At 39.1% G+C, this 24,211-nt stretch overlaps 1 protein-coding gene across 6 annotated transcripts in view; it reads left to right on the top strand.

The window, feature by feature from the left end:
* The window catches only part of mrps5 (mitochondrial ribosomal protein S5), a 123,280-nt gene that overhangs the window by 75,720 nt on the left and 23,349 nt on the right, over positions 1-24,211 (top strand). For all 6 annotated transcript variants that reach the window (XM_062059525.1, XM_062059528.1, XM_062059529.1 and 3 more), the window contains 5 exons: positions 697-846; positions 6,428-6,553; positions 6,623-6,736; positions 6,811-6,930; positions 11,404-11,438. In XM_062059525.1, coding sequence (XP_061915509.1) covers positions 697-846; positions 6,428-6,553; positions 6,623-6,736; positions 6,811-6,930; positions 11,404-11,438 — 545 coding nt within the window. The remainder of the gene's footprint in view (positions 1-696; positions 847-6,427; positions 6,554-6,622; positions 6,737-6,810; positions 6,931-11,403; positions 11,439-24,211) is intronic.

The following is a 24,211-nucleotide window of genomic DNA, read 5'->3' as shown; positions in this document are numbered from 1 at the left end:
TGCATCGTCTCTAACTTCCCACTCAGTAGCCCGAGTCGTATGGTATCGAAAGCACTGGAGAAGTCAAAAACATGACCCTCACACTGCTCGCAGGCTTGTCCAGGTGGGTGTGGGCTCGGTTCAGCAGGTTAGATGACCGCGTCCTCAACTCCCAGTCGGGGCTGGTAGGCGAAAAAGTACCACTGATAGTCACACACACACTAGGTGTGGTGAAATTATTCTCTGCATTTGACCCATCACCCTTGTTCCACCCCCTGGGAGGTGAGGGGAGCAGTGAGCATTTATTGGTGGCAAGGATGTTTTGGCTTTTCTTCCGACCGGGTTTGGATTTACCAGCGTCGCTCTCATCAGCGTCTCGGGTTGATTTCGATGTGAGTAGTTGAAGTAGCACGTCATTCCAAGATAACGGGCAAGTGGTTTATCCAATCACATACAATGATTTTTTTACAAGGCCCCGCCTTCTGAAATACATCTCCTATTGAACTCCCAGATCCTTGTGTGGAGCTACAAGGATCTGGCAAGAGTCAGGTTAGTGTTTTAGGTCATAGAATAAATCCCTACTTACACATGAAATAGTTGCTGGATTCATTTTCCACCTCCCAAATACATCTGCCATGATCATGTCACCATTTCCAATAATGCCCGGAAAAGTACTGAGTGACAGTATTTGTCCAACGATGGTCTATCTATCCACAGGTACGACTCCTCTCCGCACCATAGGTGGCGCCGTTCATAGATCCCAGCTGGCAGGTCGAGTCTCGGCTACTGCTTCCCTGCAGAGAACCGCTGCACCTCCTCTTGTCCCTGCATGGCAGCAATGTCGACACGGCAGCTTCTTCAACAAGTGTAAGAAAGAATGCTCCTCGTGTCAACCAATTACAATCCCAGTCAGGGCTGTACGGTATGACAAATTTACTTGCAGATTAGGGCTGGGCGATATATCGAATATACTCGATATATATATTTGTCTGTGCACGATGTAGAAAATGACTATATCGTGAGTATTCGAGTATACGTTCTCACGCAGTTGTTTTTAGCTGCGGGCATTACACTACATGCATTTCTTCACTCTTTCTTGTCTCTCCTTCTCACAGAGACATACTGTAAAACAAGCGCACCTTATTACATACTGCAGAGAGGTAGCAGAGGAATGTACCGTAGGTAAAGTTAGCTGTGACAGGTGCAAGCTGAGTGGTGCAAGTGGTAATACGAGAGAGTGAAGGTGCGAATCTGGTAACAAATGGAGGAAGAATTAATTCCCAAGAAAAACAGCACGGGGTCCATCGTCTGGCGGTGGTTTGGCTTCCAGCGGGAAGATGTTGAACAAACAACCACAATATTGTCAGGGCTTGGTAAAAGGATTGGACTCAGATGCAGAGTAGGGAACTTGACAGGCTTTTATTTTTGCAGCTTCCTTTCACCTCCAAAGTCAAGGAATACAATACTATAATTAACCAAAAAACTACTCGATGAAAAAAGGTTCCAAAAAATAGGAACAACTGAAAATCACTCCGAACGGAGGAAAACACAAAACCAAAGACGAACTAATAATAGGCGCAGTAAATGCTATAAAATGTATAAACAAAAAAACGCTCCAACGGGAGGAATAAACAACAGCTATGAAAAATTTTACACTATCTTATTTAATAAAGTTGAACAAAAATAGTCACTCAAAAATCGAGGAATTTAACTAATAACTTACCACTTCGGCTGAATAAAGTCAATAACAAAAAGTCACTCTGCTGAGGAGGAAAAAGGAAAACTCAAAATAGCCACGAAGGGATTCAAGAACTTGGAACATAGACTGGATGCAAGGCATGGACATGGACGTAGACGCTGGAAAGAACGAATGAACGAAACAATCTGGCACAGAACAAAAGAAGGAGTGGGCTTATAAGACACATGAGGGTAATAGGGAACAGGTGGAAACAATCAGGGAACAGGGATGACGTCAGACTGATGACACAAAAGGAAGGGCAAGTGACCTGAAACGAGAGGAGAGTTACTTTTCAAAATAAAACATGAAAATCACAAGACAGAAAAAAAACCAAGACAAGACATCCCTCACCGCAGTGTGACAAATATGTAAAGTATGCGCCAAAAGTGTTGCTACAATAAGTAGCAGCAGTACTAATTTGTAGCATCATTTAAAAAGTCACCCACTAGAGAATGAAGAGTGCTTGAAACTCCGCATGTCAACATCTCTGGCCGATGCCACACCCAACAAAATTCCTAAGCAACCAGCACTGACCCAATTGAGCCTGCCGTCTTCCATTTCCACATCAACACCGTATGAAAAAAGTAGTCAACAACAGAAGGAGATAACGTCCACAGAGTAACCTACCACTTAGCAAAGGACTACACTATTAGATTTCCTATTATGCAGCAAATTTTTATTTGACAGTTATTGAAATATCTTGTGTGACATCATGCACAAAAGTGCACTTTATTTGTTTTAAACTATTATATGGCGTTCTGTACAAAAAGTGCACTTTAATTTAGTGTTGTTTTGATATGTCATCATAGTAACATCATGCACAAAAGTGCACTAATAGCTTGTTTTAAAATGTCTCTGACAATCTTGCACTTTCTGTTTTGAAATTACATGAATGTTTGTGCCACTTCTTAATAACTGTTTAATAAATACAGTTTTGGTAAATTGACTTAGTTGTGATTTCCCTTTCTGCATGAAAGTTTAAAATGAGCATATATTAAGGCAGTATGAACAAGAATGTGTTAATGTAGACACCGAATCATCATACTGGTGTGATTATATGCATCAAGTGTTAATTCAAGGCTAAGGCAAAATATCGAGATGTATATCGTGTATCGTGACATGGCCTAAAAATATGGAGATATGAATAAAAGGCCATATCGCCCAGCCCTATTGCAGATGCGCCTGATATAGAATGTGCGACTTGGAGAGAAAAAAAATGTTGAACACAGGCCAATAGGGATGTCAATACTTTCATTGCATTTTGTTTCCAAAGTAAATCCAAAAACATTCGATCAAACTAGAGTAAAACGTCTAGCATCTTTGAAATAAACTTAAACCATAACTAAATGGATAAGTGATAGACATCCTTCCTTCCTGCGCCATGCACAGATGGGAGCTCCGCTCCTCCTAGCTCACGCACTCAGTCTTCCAACACAGACTTAGATGGAGGAACTGGTCAGTAAAAGAGTGTTTTTTACCATCCTAAAACTTGACACAAACTGCACTGCGCCGTAGTAACTACGAGGGTCGGAGGGAATATTGAACAACAAATCAATGATTGAAGTGACAAACTTGCCATCCAAACAATACTCCGTTTGTTGACAAGAACATAGACCCATGAAGCACATTTCATCTATTAAGCAGAGGTAACACAAATCTAAGGCTGAAACGACGCGTCGACGTAGTCGACGTCATCGGTTACGTAAATACGTCGACGCTGTTTTTGTGCGTCGACGCGTCGCATATTTACGTCACACTACCGTCATGGCGGAGCGCAAAGCAGACTGTGCAAACGAGGGGGGAAATGCACGCCAAAAGTGTGGGAGTATTTCAATACACGGCCTAATAATGTTGTTGTATGCACACTGTGTCGAGCGGAAATGGCCTATCATAGCAGCACAACGGCTATGAACGAACATTTGAAAAGAAAACCATCAACCAGTCAATCGTCCGCGTTAGCATACGTTGCCATCATTACACAAAAACATGAATGTGTCATTTGTATCTGCTAGGGGTGTAACGGTACGTGTTTTGTATTGAACCGTTTCGGTACGGGGCTTTCGGTTCGGTACGGGGGTGTACCGAATGAGTTTCTAAGATAAAGCTAACTTTAGCTGCTAAAGTCTTAACAAGCTGCTTTGCTCCTTCTGCCTCTGTCTCAGCACGCAGCATTGTCCCACCCTCGCAACCATCTGATTGGTACACATAAAGCATTATCAGCCAATCAGCAGTGCGTATTCAGAGCGTTAGCAGCCAATCAGCAGTGCGTATTCAGAGCGCATGTAGTCAGCGCTTCAGCGTCTAGCAGATAGGTGTTTAGCAGGTGAGCATCAGGCAGCGGACTCTCCCCAAATGATAATAAACACCTCCCAGTCAACTACTAGTAACATCACTATGAGCCCGTTGACCTTCTAGAAACTTAAACTGCAGCTCAGCTCACTCGCAGTCCTGGCTTGAGGTGAAGGCTAATTACCTCTCAGTTCCAGCCACATCGACCCCTTCTGAGCGTAGACATGCTAACCTTTCTTCATTACAACTGTTAGTCACTCACTGGAATGAGTAGAATTGGTTATTGTGTACTGTGTTGGACTGGATGTTTATTTTGTACATTTTAAAAACAATACTTAATGTTTACAGTGCTCCAGAATATTTAGATTGGCACTTTTTTGTATTGGATGTTTATCTTTATTTTTGCATATTTTAGCAAATAAGCAATACTTTCACTTTTGTTGAAATGTTTACACTGTTGTTACAGAGTATTTCGTTTTGCACTTTTTTGTATTGGATGTTTATCTTTATTTTTGCACATTTTAAAGCAAAATAAGCAATACTTTTACTTTTGAAATGCTTATACTATTGCAGAATATTAAGATTTGCACTGGATGTTGACTTTTATATTTGCACATTAAAAAGCAAATAAGCTACTTTTAATTTTGTTAAATGTTAAAAGTTTTGTTACAGAATATTTTGTCATGTTGTTGTCAATGTTGACTGAGTGGCCATACTTTTTTTTTTTGTAAATAAAAGCCATGCCTTTTGAAAAAACTGGCCTACATTTATTTTTTCATCTTCATTTTAAATAAAATAAAATAAAAAATAATCGGTAAAAGGAAAAATAATCTATAGATTAATCGAAAAAATAATCTATAGATTAACTGATTAATCGGAAAAAATAATCTATAGATTAATCGATAGAAAAATAATCGTTAGCTGCAGCCTTACACAAATCAGTGAAATGTTTGTCAAAGTCGACAAATTGCCACTGCTAGCCTGCTAAGCTAAGAAAAACAGCTCAAGCTAAAATGCCTGCGAGACTCATACTTGAGCGTGGACTCTCTGACGTCACTAGGAAACAGGCACCGCCTTTTAAAGGCACACACACAGATGCACACACTGCTCTCATGAAACTTATCTCAACTGCATTATGTCAGATATTTGAAGGCTTTTTGAAATTACTTTCCCCATTAATGACATTTATTAAAAATTGATTGTTAGTAATTCAATTACTTTTTTGGTAAAGTGACGAGTAAGTACACTTAATTACTTTTTTTAAAGTAATTTTCAGAACACAGCCTGTCACATAGCAGCATGAAACAGTTAGCAGGTTGGTGTTCCTGGCAAACATCTTTGTGTGTGTCCTATAATAATGTTTACTCTTAATTATTTTCATGTTGCTGCTGACGTTTAAACTTGTCCTCGTAAACCAGGGTTGTTCTTTTGTTTTTGTAAGCTGAAGAATTGAGCATAGCTAAATGTTTTTTTAAAGATGGGAGATTATATTGGATTTTTCTTATATTTTCTTATACAAGGCTTTTTCTTTTTTCTTATCTAAAGTTAAAGTTAAAGTACCAATGATTGTCACACACACTAGGTGTGGTGAAATGTGTCGTCTGCATTTGACCCATCCCCTTGTTCACCCCCTGGGAGCTGAGGGGAGCAGTGGGCAGCAACGGTGCCGCGCCCGGGAATCATTTTTGGTGATTTAACCTCAAAGCAGCTCTTAAATTGGGATTTTATTATACAAAACCTACTTTTCTTGCTTGTTAGTAGTACCTGGTTTTGTCTATTTGGGATCATCATCAGTCCTGAAGATTTAAAAACAAGGCATGGTGGATATATTGAGTTATGTCAATGGAAATGTCCATTTATGGGATACTTTTGGGACGGCGTGGTGCGGTTGGTAGAGGGGCCGTGGCAGCAACCTGAATGTTCCTGGTTCAATCCCCACCTATTACCAACTTCGTCACGTCCGTTGTGTCCTTGAGCAAGACACTTCACCCTTGCTCCTGATGGGTCGTGGTTAGGGCCTTGCATGGCAGCTTGTGTGAAAGTGTGTGTAAATGTGGAAATAGTGTCAAAGCCCTTTGAGTACCTTGAAGGTAGAAAAGCGCTATACAAGTATAACCCATTTATCTTTTATTTATGGGCCAAACTGTATCGGGATATGATCCATATCGCCCAGCCCTACACTTCTGCTAGCACAGTTTAGGGATGTTCTCTCTGTTTACTTGAGTGTTTATATGTACAAGTGCACAGGTGTACCTTGTTTGAGTGTCTTTAAGACATTTCATATTGCTACAAAAAAAGAGCTACTACTGAAAAAGCTAAGCGTACATCCCTGCCAGTTCAAATATTTCAGTGATGTATCACCACTTCCATAGAATTGTTAAGTGTAATTTGGCCAACTGTTGTGGTTTTGGGTCCGCTCAGTGACAGCTGCTGAGCTGTGGAAAGGCGTGCTGGCCGAGACAGGAGCTGGGAACAAGAAGGGCCGAGGCAAGCGAACCAAACGCAAGCTGAGAAGAGACCTAAACCGAGGCCAGCTCGTGGGAGAAGGTCAGGAAGACATTTACCAATGTACGACGTAAGGATAACTTGTTGTCTCTGTGCGACCAAACTACGCAGGTCAGGGAGGCTTCCTGTGGCCCGGTCTGAATGTGCCATTGTTGAACGACGGCATCGTACGGGGGGTCACCCGCAGGAGCGACACCCAGCAGCAGGAAGTGAAAGCTGAACTTGGTGAGCAGACACACACACGCGCGATGGCGATGTGTAATGTTGCTCGGAGTCCTTCACTTGTGTCCGTCCTGCAGTGAATCTGCGCGACGAGTGGGAGAAGAAGAGGAAAATGAAGGTGAAGCGGGAAGGAGGCTGGACGGGGAACTCTTGGGGGGGCATCAGTCTTGGGCCCCCTGATCCGGGACCCAATGGAGGTAAAAATGGATTTATACGCAATAGAGATTGGCCGGGCCGATTATCGGCATTTTGACGTATATCGGTATCGGCCTCTTATCATCATTATCAGTATTTTTTATTTTTTTTTTACAATTAGAACATAACTACACCATCAGATACAATGTATACACATATTTTACCAGTATTTGGTATTTACCGTATTTTTCGGACTATAAGTCGCAGTTTTTTTCATAGTTTGGCCGGGGGTGCGACTTATGTGTGAAATTATTAACACTTTACCGTAAAATAATATTATGTAGCTCATTCACGTAAGAGACTAGACGTATAAGATTTCATGGGATTTAGCGATTATGAGTGACAGATTGTTTGGTAAACGTATAGCATATTCTATATGTTAGTTATTTGAATGACTTTTACCATAATATGTTATGTTAGCATACCATGCATGTTCTCAGTTGGTTGTTTATGCGTCATATAACGTACACTTCTTCAGCCTGTTGTTCACTATTCTTGCCTAGTGATTAGAGTGTCCGCCCTGAGATCGGTAGGTTGGAGTTCAAATCCCAGCCGAGTCATACCAAAGACTATAAAAATGGGACCCATAACCTCCCTGCTTGGCACTCAGCAACACGGGTTGGAGTTGGGGGTTAAATCACCAAAAATGATTCCCGGGCGCGGCGCCGCTGCTGCCCACTGCTCCCCAAGGGGATGGGTCAAATGCAGAGGACACATTTCACCACATCTAGTGTGTGTGTGACAATCATTCTTACTTTAATCTTAATCTTTAATCTTTATTTATTTTAAATTGCCTTGGGGACGGCGTGGCGAAGTTGGTAGAGTGGCCGTGCCAGCAATCGGAGGGTTGCTGGTTACTGGGGTTCAATCCCCACCTTCTACCATCCTAGTCACGTCCGTTGTGTCCTTGGGCAAGACACTTCACCCTTGCTCCTGATGGCTGCTGGTTAGCGCCTTGCATGGCAGCTCCCGCCATCAGTGTGTGAATGTGTGTGTGAATGGATGAATGTGGAAATACTGTCAAAACGCTTTGAGTACCTTGAAGGTAGAAAAGTGCTATACAAGTATAACCCATTTGTCATTTCAAATGTCTATTCTTGGTGTTGGGTTTTATCAAAAAAAATTCCCCAAAAAATGCGACTTATACTCCAGTGCGACTTTTATGTTTTTTCCTTCTTTATTATGCATTTTCGGCCGGTGCGACTTATACTCCGGAGCGATTTATAATCCGAAAAATACGGTAAAAATTTTCAGGTAGACAGTTATAACCACTGTTTAAGCACCAGTCCGTTTGCCCTGCATGTAAAAAGTAGCCTTTTTTTTCACTGTAGGGCTTACACCGCTCACTTTATTTCTTCTGCAAAGTTGGTCACTTGTACACAGTATATCTCTTCTGCTTGACTTTCAAAACTTCAATTTTTTTGCCGGGAAATCCAGTTTCGGTTCTTTTTTTCCCCGGCGTGTTACCGGTTACATTTTGTTTGTTTCACTCATCCACAGCAAGAAGTGTGGGCTCATTAAGGAGCGCGGCGAGTTTCCCGTTGCGTGATTCAGACAAATAACGTGACATGCATGGATGGACGTTAAGATGACAGAAAAGATAACGCCTGCCAAAAATTCCAACTTTGTGTAGATATCTTGACAAATAGGAGACGTATTATATAAGTAAAGAAGAAGAGGCAGTGTACTTCCCGTAGCGTCCAGGAATAAATGATATCAGCTTGAAAAATGCCTCGCGTATAAGCAGTGATGGGCAGTAGCAAGCTACATGTAGCTAAGCTACGTAGCTTAACTACATTTTCCAGTAGCTTGGCGGTAGCTTAGCTACTTTTTAATGAGTTGCTTTTCCTGTAGCTAAGCTACTTTTAGACCCACGTAGCGAGGTATCTTACATCAAAGTTTCAAGCTACAAAGAGAGGAAAATGGTCTTCAAATCCAGGCCAAAAACAAAATATGGAACACTTTAGTATTGTTTATATACTGATACTACAGTAGGTATCTATATTATCGACATCTGGATTGATCACCTCTGCTTTACATTGAAGCTTTAGCGGTTAATTTAATGTTGTTTCCTCTAGTCCTCCAGTTTGGAGGAAATGTAGCTGATTTTCCGCCATGGTGGTGAGAATTAGTATCTTAGAAGCGGCTTAGCACTGTGGATAGACGACGCATTTGTTGCAGCTTGCTCTGGCAGTCTTGTTCTGCACCCTCCTGGAGCTCATGCACCTCCTGCATGTGTGTAACAAGGAATATGGAAATGGAAATGTAATTGTGTCTCCTAAAGCTTACATCACTTTTGAAGAAATCTTTCACCCAAGTACTATCTGGTGTTAATCTAAATCAAATTGACATTGAGGATTTAATTAATGCGATAAAAAACCGCAACAGACTGAGATTTCTTGATTTTTTTTTCTCTCTCTGCTGTTTGAGTGACAGACATGTTCGCCAATCAGAATTGTTGAGCCTCACGTCCTTTGCCTACTGGCCAATCAAAAGTGTTAAAAAAAAACGCACGTTTGTGTGCGCTGCAGTGGAGGCAGCCAGTACGCTAATAACAAACACCACTTACTTGTTGGTAAAAGTTTTAATGGTGACTAGGCCTGGGCCGATAATCAATCGAACAATAAATTAAAATGAAGCTGAAATACTTGGCCATCATCGATAAGCTGCTATGTCCGTGTGTGTTTTATCTTTTAGTGAAATGCGGGGACAGAGAAAGAGGTCTCACTCTGTGAATCGCTCTTAGCACCTCAGCGCATTTACCCGAACAGAGTGACCCCTCTTCTCAGCCATTCACAATCTTTGTCTTGGTGGGCCGAGCGCAAGACCGCTCACACACTAAACAGGAAGCATGACAGACAGAGAGCCTTGCTGCTCGCGACTCACTAGTGAGATGTTCCACAAGGTAACAACAATTAGGAGGAAAACATATGATTACAAAGCCAAATGTCCCGCGGTGGTAATATTTCAGCTTCAACTCGGATGGGCAAAAAGATCAACACGGACGAATGAGCAAGAATGCCATGATCACGTGATGACAACAACAAACAAAGACAACCCAAAGTAGTTTTTTCAACTGGGAATAAGATGTTAAATATTTATTTCAGTTAAATTTTTGCTTACAGAGTTGAGTCCTATTTGTTTTTTTGTTGTTTATTTAGGACAACAAAGTTATTTACCTACCAAATACAATGATAAACAATTCTACAGAGAAATAAAAGTGTATATCCTTAAAACTGTATACTTGCATTATTATATATTAAGATTACATCACATTATAACACTGTAGAGTTTTGGGCAGTTATTTCTTCAGTTTAAGAGCATGATGTAGACAATAGCTCGAAGTCTCCATAAAGCCAAATAAAAAAAGTAAATTATTCCATATTGATTGATATATTTTTATTTCAAATATGCATAAAAACAAGAACAAGCCTGATCCAATACAGTGCTATAGCCTTAACAGCCATTATAACAAAATGAAAACAATGGAGAATTAAAAACGAAAACAAATGATCATTGGACTTTCTTTTTTTCTTCTTCTTTTTTTTTTTACATATTTGAAAATAAAAATATTTTAATGATAAAAATCATATGCAATAATTTACTTAATGTGTGGCACCTTGAGATAGGAAAATGGTGATTGACAGTCTAAAGGTAACATGTTTTCCTTCACTCGTTATTTTCGCAGTTTTATTCATATATATGTATAAAATATAAAAATGGCAAATCGAATCGCAATCACAATTTTGGAGAGAAAATTTACAATTAGGTTTTTTCTCAATATCTTTAGCATGCAAACACTGGGACATAGCTGCGGTCAAAATCGGTTAGGCTCGGCAGCCCATCAGCCGATTGCTGATCACTATAAAAAAGGCAAATATCGGCCACATGATCGGGACATCTCTAGGATGTAGAAGAATGTAGAATGTAGCTGTCAGTAATTGTGATTACTTAGAAGTTACAGGTCGACCGTTGAGCCATATAGAAACGTTAAATCCACACATTAGGGCTGTTGGAGCCCTCATCCCGTTTGTGTGATTAAGCTGAAGGCTGACAGATGCGGTACCGAGCTCCTCTTGCGCCCCTCGTTTGGATTTCACCCCCCTTTTCCTTTTTTTACGCTTTCATGCCCTCGCTGCTAACAAGCTCTCAATGGTGAGGAAAAGAACTGGAGTACAGGCGTAGAAAGTCCTCGCTGGCCGAATCCACAAGAGGCCTCAGAGATGCTTTGTGCACGGAGCTGTAACGAGCTTCCTTGTCTCAGATCAGGTTGACTTTCTTCCAGATGGTGCGTGTGTGCGGACGTGCATGTGTGTGCGCATCTGCACTCTTTTGTTGGCTTTTAATTGGTTTTAGGGGAATAAGCAGCTGTTGATGTCCTTTTGAGGTCACTCACGAGATGCATATTTGTTCCACCAGCCTACTTTTCTTTTGTGGAAGTGCTAAGGTGTTTTTGATCTTGTTTATTTCCGCAGAAACCTACGAAGACTTTGATTCACGTGTCATTGAGGTGAGTAAATGATCTGTTCCAGGGTTAAACTGTCGCCGTCATCCGTTATTAAGGACGCATTCGTAATTGTCATACAAGTGTATAAATAAGGTTACCACTTTTTAAAGAAAGAAAACGGTTTGGTTTTTTCACCAGTTTATCTCAAAAAGGGGGTTGCCCTCCAAAATGTTTTCATTGTAACCATTATTCCTTCATTTCTTATTTTGATTTTTTTTTTTAAATCAGCAGAAATGTTTTTATTATTTTTTGTTTTGTAGTTGAGTGTTTTACGCATTGTGCTCCTGAGTTAATGTTGCTGATCAATTGGAATGTTTTATTATTTATTGACTTTTAATAGTATTTTTCAGTATCAAAAGGTCCAAGTCTGTCAAAAATGTTCTATAGTTTAAACAAGGATGAAGGATTTTTTATTTCAGACACATTTATACACTTAAAAAAAATGTCTTGCTGGGGTGGACGTGACAGAAAATATTTGAGAAGCACTGTTTGTAGATGAGACTCATATTTGTAGCAGGAAGTCAAACAAACTTATCATTTTTGTCATTAGCAGCACAGCACTCGTTATGTCAATCAAATACGTTACTTAGCGATGCACAAATTAGTCCAACGTTGTCTTTCACGGATTAATGTGCGAAGTTGGTAGAGTGCCTGTGCCAGCAATCGGAGTGTTGCTGGTTACTGGGGTTCAATTCCCACCTTCTACCTTCCTAGTCACGTCCGTTGTGTCCTTGGGCAAGACACTTCACCCTTTGCCTCTGATGGCTGCTGGTTAGCGCCTTGCATGGCAGCTCCCGCCATCAGTGTGTGAATGTGTGTGTGAATGGGTAAATGTGGAAATAGTGTCAAAGCGCTTTGAGTACCTTGAAGGTAGAAAAGCGCTATACAAGTATAACCCATTTATCATTTATTTATCATTTGTGGACCCAAAAATCTGCACTGATGCAGGTAAATAAACAGTAGCCTAATGTGACTCTAGACCAGAGGTGTGTGTGTGTGTGTGTGTGTGTTTGTGTGTGTGCGTGTGCGTGTAGATGGATAGATAGATAAAAACTATATATATATATATATATATATATATATATATATATATACACACACATCAGTTGTTTTTTGTGAACAGGTGTTTAATAAAAATGCAAACATCTTTTTTTTTCATGAAGATATTATAATAAAAGTTGGTGTTAGAGATGTAACGGTAATTGGTATAATGATAAGCCATGGTAAAATTCCAGACAGTTAGTAATACCGTTAAAAATTTTAATTACCGAAAAACCGTCATTTATTACTGCATTTTAGGCAACACTGCTTACTTCCTGAAAACTGAAGCGTCGCAGCGCATGCGCACGACAGCCGTTTGGCTCGAGAAAACATGGCGGCGACTACACAGACTTTGCTTTGAAAATGTTCCCTCCGAGTAATCGGTGCCGTTCGCTTCGTTTCACTTCATTTCACCCGCTTCTACTTATGAATGAATGAATTAATGAATGAATGATCTTTATTGTCATTGTGCATGTACAGGTCGAAATTTAGATTGCTTCCCTGAGGTGCTTTGCATTTTTTTTAAAAAGAAGAAACCACACAATATACAAAAACAACACAATATACACAATATGCAATATACAATGTGGCCTAAGACCACTCTAGGAGGCAATGTAAAAGAAAACGAGACAATATAAAGTGACTAGAGAGGAGTAATACTGAATCCCAGTGTGCTAAGGGGGTGGGAGTCAGCATTTCCTACCTCCTATGCTGTGCAGGCTTTTTATTGTGGATTAATTGTGTGAATAAATATGATAAATATTGTCCAGTTGGCATGTAATCACTTCCGTGGAGTCTTGGTGTGCGTTTCAGAGCGCAATGCTGTTGGAGGAGAAAAATATTTGACGTTGCAGTTTCATTTTGAACGTGCGACTAGCGTCCTTCCGTCAGCTGCTGGGACTGAGAGTTAGCATGCAGCAGGCGATGTGTCGGGAACGTTGTCACAACTTGTTTATAAAGTCTGTAGTTTGTTTACTGGTATGGGCACTCATCCTTTAATATAACTGCTAACTTTGTTAGTGTTCCAATAACATCAATACTAGCTAAATGTTTTGTCATCTCATCGAATTGAATGCAGGCTGAGTTGTCGGTGAGGCACAAAGATTGTGTATAAGACAATTACTTTAATAGCCTTTCATGTGACATAGCGTTTTGTTAATGTTGTATTGTGTATAGTTAATACTTATAGAACATATTTCTGCTCATACTCTCAATATATTTGTCCCTATACAGCATGTACATGTACACACAGTACATGTATGTACATAACTTAAAAAATACCTCTCTATGAAAATGTAAAAATAGAGATATTGGCATCATTTATTTAAAAAAAAAAGCTGATCCTATTAATGAACAAAAACACAAATATGTGCCTTTAAATATATAGATAACATTTATCTAGAGCATTTTTATTAGATATTACAAATTACATGATGGCGTCGCGTCCACACCCCAACACTGTTTTAACTAACATATTGAATAATCCTGATTAATAATCGTGATTTCAATATTGACAAAAATAATCATAGTTATTATTTTTCCCATAATCATGCAGTCCTGTGTGTAAGAGTAGATCTCATTTATGTCTACAAGGTGCCATCTTGAGAAATATTCATATTTATTTCTATTTATTTATAGTATTATTTTGTTTCTGCCATATTACTTTGTTTATAATGTTTGTGTTGCTTTCATATTCACATTCAACTTTCTACTTGAGGTACATATATACATTTTGAATGTGTTGTTTGGGTTTTTAAAAATAAAACTTGGTCAAAGGATTTCAGTACAAGTAGTTTTTGAAAATGTTGAGCACATTTAAAATTACCCTGATAATTATGATAACCGTGATAATTTTGGTCACAATAACCGTGATAAGAAATGTTCATACCGTGACATCCGTAGTTGGTGTATTACTTTACTCCGATGACTTGCATTGATTGGATTTAGACAGGATTCACAGTAGTGCTAATAAGTTCCACAACTTTGAATTTACATTGTGGAGGGAAACAAAGTCCTCCTCTCTTTCCAGTATCACATGAAAGTGTTTTTTTTTTAGCTTCTTATTTGTCCAGCTTCCATACTCGTTTTTATACACTTTACAAGAAATACATCGGAGGCAAACTGTCGCTTTTTAGCTCTTATGCGCTATTTTTCTAAGACCCTTATTTTGTTAGCGCAGGTAGAATAGAGCAGCACTTTTCTCGTGTTTTTTGACATTTGTTTATTTATTTTTTTCATATATACATTGTGTGTGTGTGTCACATATCTGCCTCTTGCCAAGTGTGTGAGTTCTCTTTACAGCTCTGTGGTGTGTATTTGTGTGTGTGTATGTGTGTGTATTATTGATAAGCCACCTGCAAGAATAACGAGTAGGGCATCAGGTATTGGACTCCCCAGATGACCACTTTATGTTCCTATCTCCCCATCAAGTGTTAGCTTGTGTGTGGGCAATGGGGGGGGGGGGCTAATGAAATCAGAAAGGCTTACTGGAATGAAAAGGCCCACTTCCCAAAGACGATGACACCAGCATGTCATTAGTGAATACAGTACATGGCAAGAGGAAAGGAGGAAGAAGAAAAGGAGGGAAAGGCGGTGGGGGTGAGTGAGATATGAGGAGAAGGATGCGAGGTTTAAGTGTTTGAAGGGCTGAGGAGAAGGTAAGAAAAGAGGACAAAAGGGCAGAGAGTGATGGAGGAGAAAAAGATGAAGTACGCGGCTAAGAAGGAAATGGGGGAGCTAGAACTCGTTTCAATTGTTGTGTATCGCTAATATTAAGTTAACTTCATTATTATCGTTAAGCAGCATGAAACCACACATGACTATTGTCTAATTATGCAGATTTTAAACGTGACTTCCTGTTAAGTGCAAAGTAATCTTCAAAATAAAAGTATGGCAGTATTTACCACAGCAATACCAAAACGCCCCAAATGATTTATTCATTTTAGTTTATTATCCCCCAGAAGAAAAATGTACGCATGTATGATTGATAAGATTTGTCGTTATTGTAATCAAGCATACCTGCCAAATTTCCCGTTTTTGCCCTTGTTTCCTGACGTTTTCCCAGTTCGTTTTTTTAAACTATTTTTCTTTTTCTTTTCGTTTTTCTTTTGCTTTCTATGAAAAATGTAATAATCTCCAAAAGACTACTGGTACTTTTACAGCCTGAGGTCCGCTCGATTCAATCTCTAGGCAACACTCGGTAACAGTGGTGGGCAGGACTCGTGACAGGCAGCCTGGCGAGTAGCATGTTGTGTGAATCAATCAAATCGAAAACATAAGAGTGATGAACGGATGACGGAGAAGACTTCTCTGCCATAAAAAAACCTAAACGTTGTGTAAATATCTTGGCCAATTGGAGATATATGATCCTTGCCGAAAAGCAGGTAGGCCCACAAACCATCATGCATGAAGGAGCCCAGAAATGTGTTTTTCTTTCCGCTATATAACAAGAACCCCAATGGCTCGTTTCTGGGTGTCGATATAGACTGTTCCACTGTCTTATCTTTTTATTATTAGACAGTAGGGGTGTAAAAGAAATTGATTTTCGAAGTAATCGCGATTCTAATATGTAACGATTCTTAATCAATTTTAAAAAATCGATTAAAAAATATTTTTCTAAATTCTCTTCTTTTTTTTGTATACGTCCAGTCTAGCCACTCAGACAAATCATATTGTTGATGTAGATGCCCATATCTGCTGTACAGATTTACTTTAGAAAAAAAGTGTTGGATACTTTTGTTGTTGCATTATTTGTATTTGACTTTATTAAATGTTTGGGTAGAATTTGATTAAATAAAACCAGTTTTCTTTTAAGCAATATAGAAATTTATCAGAGCTGTTTATCTATTTTATGGAGGAATGTAGTTAAACATAGAACTGACACCCAATACTATTAAAAAAAAGTATTGATTTTGAATCGACGATCGTTTTGAATCGACGATCGTTTTGAATCGAGAATTGAATTGTTATCCCCAAGATAACATTCATTGGGCTGTGCCCAAAGATTCACAGCCCTATTAGATAGTACCAACAACCACGGTACTATTAAATATACATTACCATGTCCCAGTCATGCAGACAAAATATTAGATTTTTTTTTGCTTGGCAATGCAGATGCACTGAAGTATACTTGATGAGATGGGGGTGATGTCCATGACTTCCCTCCCAATCTACTAGAAATCTTTTCGACATTTGTCTTCAGGCGACATCAAACCTTGTCACTGTCATTTTTGTCCTTCTGTCTTTGTTTTTCCCAATCTGCAGTGAAGTCTGCAACCTTGAGAGTTTTATTTCTTTTTGCTAGAACTTTGAATCGAATTAGAGGAGAGGAAACATACCCACACACAGTGAGGTAATGTGCTTTATCATAACCATAAAACTGTGGTCTTCATAAATCCTCACCGCCCACGTGTACGTGGCCAAAATGCTGTATTTTTCGAACTATAAGTCGCAGTTTTTTTCATAGTTTGGCCGGGGTGCGACTTATACTCAAGAGCGACTTATGTGTGAAATTATTAACACATTACCGTAAAATATCAAATAATATTATTTAGCTCATTCACGTAAGAGACTAGATGTATGAGATTTCATCGGATTTATCGATTAGGAGTGACAGATTGTTTGGTAAACGTATAGCATGTTCTATATGTTATAGTTATTTGAATGACTCTTACCATAATATGTTACGTTAACATACCAGGCACGTTCTCAGTTGGTTATTTATGCGTCATATCACGTACACTTATTCAGCCTGTTGTTCACTATTCTTTATTTATTTTAAATTGCCTTTCAAATGTCTATTCTTGGTGTTGGGTTTTATCAAATAAATTTCCCCCAAAAATGCGACTTATACTCCAGTGCGACTTATGTTTTTTTCCTTCTTTATTATGCATTTTCGGCCGGTGCGATTTATACTCCGGAGTGATTTATACTCCGAAAAATACGGTGTATTTAATCTGATCACAATCTGGATTAGAATGTAACTGTGTACATGGACCCTGAAAAAACGTATCTGATTATGAGGCGCATTTTTATGCATCACACCTTAAGTCGGAATACTTTACTTTGACATGCGCAGAATATACCGTAAACGGGAATGTGCGTTATTGTTTGTGGTGTGGCGCCATCTTTTGGACGAGTTAGCTCACTGTAGGTGCTGAAGAAAAAGAAGAAGCAGTGACTTTGGCTGTAAACAAACATGGTTTTGAGCATTTCTGCTTGTCTGACATTGTCACATTATTTATTGATGTATCCTTCTGTTCACTACTTTTGTTTCACCTATCTTTTTTAAATGGAGCTGTTCTGTGCCCTAAGCGGTAGAAAATGGATGGATGGATGTTCTGTGCCCTCCATGCTAGCAGTTAGCACTTGGAGTAGCTGCAAGGTTGTGAATAAAACAGCTCGAACGACAACTGGATCCCTCCTTTTATTGCCACATTGACAAATGACACTCCAGACCATATTTTTTGGCTTTTGCTAGTTTCATTTTTAGAGCTACAAACTCAACAGTATAAAACACTATTTATTGCTGTAAATTTTTAATGGGGGGGAGAGAGTGGTCGCTTCATTCCGAGACTATTATATTTGGTCCCCCCTCTCCATCAAAGCATAGCAAACGTCAAAGACATGCGCAGTAAGGATCATTCAGACCCGAATTTTAGAAGAAGTGCTTTCATGCGCTCCTATCTGGATGACTATCTGCACAAGCCACCCGTCCCGATCCGATTGAAATTTTGACCCAAACGTGTGTGATCGGGTCAGATTACACGCATATAGTGTTTACTTGAAAATTGTTTTATTCCGGTTAGGCTTTTAATCCAATTAATTGTGTCTATGTGCACTACTGGTAAGCAGTGGAGGATGTGAATGAAAGAATTTGCTTTTGGCCTAATTTTTGTTATGATTAAAAACCGGCACTTTTATTGGAAATGAAGTTCATGGAAAGTCAGCTTGTAAAGGTGACGGGTGTAAACCGCAGCAGCAAAGTGACATATCTGCTTGTAATCCTAGATTGGGTCACATAGTCGTAGCTGCAGTGTCGCCATCTGTTTTCCGTGAGGCTGAAACTCTTAAAACTCCTCCCTGCGCCGACGGGGAGTCTCACAGCAGCAGATTGAGGCAATAAAATGATGAAATGCAAGCGAGCTCGAACCCAATGCCGTCCCCGCCGCCTCCCACCGCCATGCTGTCGTCCATCCGGCGCAGAAAGACTTGGCCCATCTGCCGCGCTGCAAACTGCTGCATCTTCACCTCCAGTGACAAATGCGAAACCCTAAAGCTGCAGTTTCGCTTGAGATGCCAACTGGCTGCACAATCATGAGTTCTTAGAGGACTTTTGAACACAAAAAAATCAATCTGCTCAGAGTTGCAGTTAATATTGCACTCATGCATGTAAAATCTTCTGAATGATTGTGTCCAGTTAATATTGCACTCATGCACGTAAAATCTTCTGAATGATTGTGTCCATCAAGCGGACGAAATTATTTTATTTTATTTTTCACATTTAAAACCCTTCCTTCATGTTGGATAAGCTTTGTGTTTAAATTGTGTGTGTATTTTGGCTCCACGGTCCCTTTTTTAACCCGTAAACTGGCCGTTTGCAGAGCCGTTCCCAGATTGCAATTGAAACCACGTCCCACCCTCTTAAAAAGTATCTCATTTGTATTTTAAGAAATGTACACTTTTTAAATATATTTCGTCACTGCTAGGGATGATGTTTGATAAGAAATTATCGAGTTTGAGCCCATTATCGAATCCTCTTATCGACCCGATTCCTTATCGATTCTATTATCGAATCCTGATAGGTTGTTGTATATGGAAAAAAACACACAATATTTGGTATAACAAAAGCTCACTTTTATTTTATAAGAAAAAAATTCAAATAAAATAAATAAATAAATATTGACTGTTGTTACCCCCCTAAAAAAAATAAAAAATATATTGACTGTTGTTACCCAAAGTATATTAAGTGGGATTTTTCAGAAAAACAAATATATACAGTAACACAAAAACAACCTGTCTCTGTGATCACTATAGGTGTATAAATAATAATATAGTGTTAAATGAAATCAGTCCCTTGGGCACAAAACTGAAAATAATACATCTCTCCAAAAAGTGCACTTCTGCTGCTATTGGAACATCCTTCTGGGGTCCATCAGTGTGGCCTCCTCCAGGAATGACTGCACGTCCTTGTCCTGGAGGGAAAATGAGGGACAGACACAGCATAGAATTAGTTAATTACTTAATGACTGAATTAATTAATTACATATTACAAAACTGTTGTATATACTAATTCACAGATGTTATTTTATTTTAAAAAGGTCAGTAAATTATGTATATATTTGTAAACGCTCTGGGAAAGGGGTAGGATTAAATAAGCTTTACTTCTTCCTACTCCTTTTCGGACATGATGTGTAAAGTGAAATGATATGAAACTGTGATGTGTTATACTTTAAGTGTGTTCATGTACGAAATAAACTAAAGAAATAAAGAAAGCACTAGTTTATTAGACAGACCTGCAAACTCTGGAGTGGTGTAGGCTACAAGATACCGTTAACGTTATCAGACACATACAAAAAGCCTAACCTAAACGTCACCGTTAGCCACTGACTATGCTTAGGTAACGTTAGTCTAGCTAACATTACTGCAGTCCTGGTTGACATAAGAGGTAACATTATTTTAGCCTAAAGGCTACGAGTGAGCAGATATGGAAATTAACCGGCAACAGTTAACGTTAGTTACTCACCAGCACTATCACTGGAATTGGCGCTGCAGGTTGAAGCAGAGAAAGAGGGGTTTGCTTCGTCATCTCTGTCGCTGCTTCTCCACAACACGTTTCTCTAACCTTCAGGTTATGTACGGCCTGAACATGTTTCATCATGCTTGTTGTGCTTCCCCCCTTACATGAGAGCGAAGTCTGGCAATAATTGCAGATAGCCGTTTCCTCGTCGTATTTTTTTGTAAAACGAAGCCATGCCTTGAGGCGTTTTTTCTGGTCTATTGTTGTTGCTGCTTCTTTTTTTTTCTTCTTTTTTTTTAAACCTTTATTTATAAATTTCAATTACAAACAGACGAGAAACAAAAACAGTACAAAACAGCGCCAGGGGGTTGTAAATTCAAAGTAACTAAAATAGAATACAAAAAAGTATATATATAATAAACCTTGTTGCTGCTTCTGTATCTGCCGCCTAATGACTGAGCTACGTCATTTCCTGGGAAGTGCCACAGGGCATTTCCTGTGGGACGGGATTTGTTCCCAGGGATTCAAGTAAAGAACCAACTCTTTTTCTTTACTATAGTGGCCTCTGTAACGGGAACCGGTTCTCAAAAAGGGATTTGAGTCCATGGAATCGGTTCTTTTCTTATCGAACAACCGGGAGAACCGGTTTCGAACATCATCCCTAGTCACTGCTATTTTTTCCCAGACACAGGCGAAAATATACTTCTTAATCAATCAAGATCCTTTATTTAATCAGGTAAAAAAAAAAAAAATCATTGAGATTAAAATATATTTTCCAAGAGTGACCTGGCCAAGAGAGAAGCAACTCAAAATTACAGAAATACACATAAGAACAACAAAAACAGCAGCAGTCACACACCACAATGAAAAACTAAATTACTTACATACTGCATATTAACAAAAAAACGTGATAGGTCAAAACAATGTATGCAATGTTTCCCCCAAAGATATCAGTGAAGGTAACCTCAGATCCTTTTGGACGTTATTCAATGACCATGTAGCAGCATATCTGAAAGCTTTTTTCCAAGATTTGTGTTGGCTTTAGGAATAAACATGCGGAGTATGTCTTGCGACCTTAAGATTTAGCGACTGGAGTCTTTACACACAAAATAACACAAATAAGGGGGAACCAGACCAAGAAGTTATTTATTTATTTATTAGAAATGCGCGGTTTGCGGACACAACCGCGGATAAACCGCGGGTCGGGCGGGTACATGACGAAAAAAATAAATTTTGAATAGATTCGGGCGGGTGGCGGTTGAACCAATTCGGAAATATATATACATAGTGAGTGAGCGCTCCTTCAGCGCAGCAGGGCGCATTTTAGAGGCCAGGCGCTCTCGCCTGAATCCTGGCACTGTAGATGCCATTTTATTCCTGCATAGTGCTAACAAACAAAAAAAGTAAGTAGACATACGGTTGGATATGTTAAACAAATTTAACAAATGTAGGTAAACGTTACCTAGACTATACCAAATAAGTCCATGTCTAACCTATATTGAGTTCGGTCAGCTGAATAATTTTGATGGTTACGTGTTGTTTGGGCGCACTACAATGCAAAGGAATTAAGGCAATTGCGTTGTTTATTGTGTTTTTTTTCTATTGGAGATATACTACTGTGTGTTAATTATTTGGCCTCGCTTTCAAGTGCAGCGCATCTCCGATTGGCTACAATGTAAGGCTATTTAGCCTGCTTTGTTTGTAGCGACCGTCTATTTTCATTATAATTCAAGTTTGATGATAAAGTGCAGTCTGATGGGTTTGATTTCCCCCCTTCAGCTATTTGCCTTGGCCAGTAAGTTGCAGGTAATTTATTATTATTATTTATTTAAATTATTTTTGTTTAAATAGGGATGACATACATATGTTATTGTATAATATAAGTTTGTGCGCGTGATTGACAGCCTAAGGCTTATGAGGCACTTTTTTTTTTTTTTTTCAACTTAAAAACGTATGAGCCTATCCCTTTGCCTACAACATAGGCTATGTGTTTATCTTTATTTTCCTGCCTGTCGTTGACAATGGAGATTGTCTGATATTTTGTCATGGCTGCAGATCAATCAAAGGTTCATCTTTGTTGCAAAATTGTTCACTGTTTCACTGTGCACCCCGCCCTCGTCCCTATTTGAGCATTATAACGTTAACAAGTTAATATTGATTGAAATAAATTCAAAACATTTTTTTTTACCTAACGAAAATATAGGCGTAGTCTTTCTAAAACATTTTTTTAACTTCTTAAAAGCAGCGTTCTGCTTGCTGCAACTGCGCACACAAAGTGTGAGGAACGCACTTCTGATCTGAAGGGCATTGGCAACAATAGTCAACACTTTCTTAATGGAAATGACAATAATATTATAATAATGATAAATAATATTATCACGCATTAATATCTCTTAGCCACTAATGCGTGGCCAAGACATATTAATGCGTGGCACGCATTGAATGTCTCTGCTGCATTGGATCAGTCTCCTTTCTTTAACAGGCAAAAGCTTCTAACCTCACTAATGCCTTGCATCGTCTATATTAGATATATAACAACGGGCGGATGGCGGGTGGGTGTGGTTTTGATAAAATGTTGGTTCAGGTGGATGGTGGGTGGATGATGACATTTGTGATGCGATTGCGGATTAAATAATTGCCTATCCGCGCATCTCTATTATATATATATATATATATATATATATATATATATATATATATATATATATATATATATATATATATATATATATATATATATATATATATATATATATATATATATATATATATATATATATATCCGGCTTCCTCCGACCTCCAAAGACATGCACCTGGGGATAGGTTGATTGGCAACACTAAATTCGCCCTAGTGTGTGAATGTGAGTGTGAATGTTGTCTGTCTATCTGTGTTGGCCCTGCGATGAGGTGGCGACTTGTCCAGGGTGTACCCCGCCTTCCGCCCGATTGTAGCTGATAGGCTCCAGCGCCCCCCCGCGACCCCAAAGGGAATAAGCGGTAGAAAATGGATGGATATATATATATATATATATATATATATATATATATATATATATATATATATATATATATATATATACAACTAGATGGACTTTGCATTTAAAGTTTAAAAGCTGAAACGTTCTATAGATTTGCCGATAGATCAAAATAGCTACATAAAAAAAGCTGCCTTTGGCAGCTTTTACATCACTGGATGTTGCACGTCAGTGTTATTACTTGTATGCCAAGATTATATGAAAATACTTTATTCTACCTTTTTTTGTGTTTCGTCATTGCCTGAAGCAGAGGGGAGGAGCTCCTCTCCCCATGGTTGAGAGGGAGACTTGGGGCCTGATTTACTAAAATTCAAACACCACGTGCTAATCAGCGAGTGCAATCTAATCTGGGCAACATTGCACGTGCTATTCATAACTGGTGCAGACCGCCTTATTTAAAGGCCTACTGAAATTAATTTGTTTTATTTAAACGGGGATAGCAGATCCATTCTATGTGTCATACTTGATCATTTCGCGATATTGCCATATTTTTGCTGAAAGGATTTAGTATAGAACGACGACGATAAAGTTTGCAACTTTTGGTCGCTGATCAAAAAAAGCCTTGCCTATACCGGAAGTAGCGTGACGTCACAGGAGGAAGGATTCCTCACAATTCCCCGTTGTTTACAATGGAGCGAGAGAGATTCGGACCGAGAAAGCGACGATTACCCCATTAATTTGAGCGAGGATGAAAGATTTGTGGATGAGGAACGTTAGAGTGAAGGTCTAGAGAGGCAGTGCAGGGTGAATCTTTTTTCGCTCTGACCGTAACTTAGGTACAAGGTCTCATTGGATTCCACACACTCTCCTTTTTCTATTGTGGATCACGGATTTGTATTTTAAACCACCTCGGATACTATATCCTCTTGAAAATGAGAGTCAAGAACGCGAAATGGACATTCACAGTGACTTTTATCTCCACGACAATACATCGACGAAGCTCTTTAGCATGAGCTAACGTG

The sequence above is a fragment of the Entelurus aequoreus genome, linkage group LG09 (genome assembly GCF_033978785.1).
Source record: "Entelurus aequoreus isolate RoL-2023_Sb linkage group LG09, RoL_Eaeq_v1.1, whole genome shotgun sequence".
Lineage (NCBI taxonomy): Eukaryota > Metazoa > Chordata > Actinopteri > Syngnathiformes > Syngnathidae > Entelurus > Entelurus aequoreus.
This window is presented reverse-complemented; position numbering and strand designations above follow the sequence as displayed.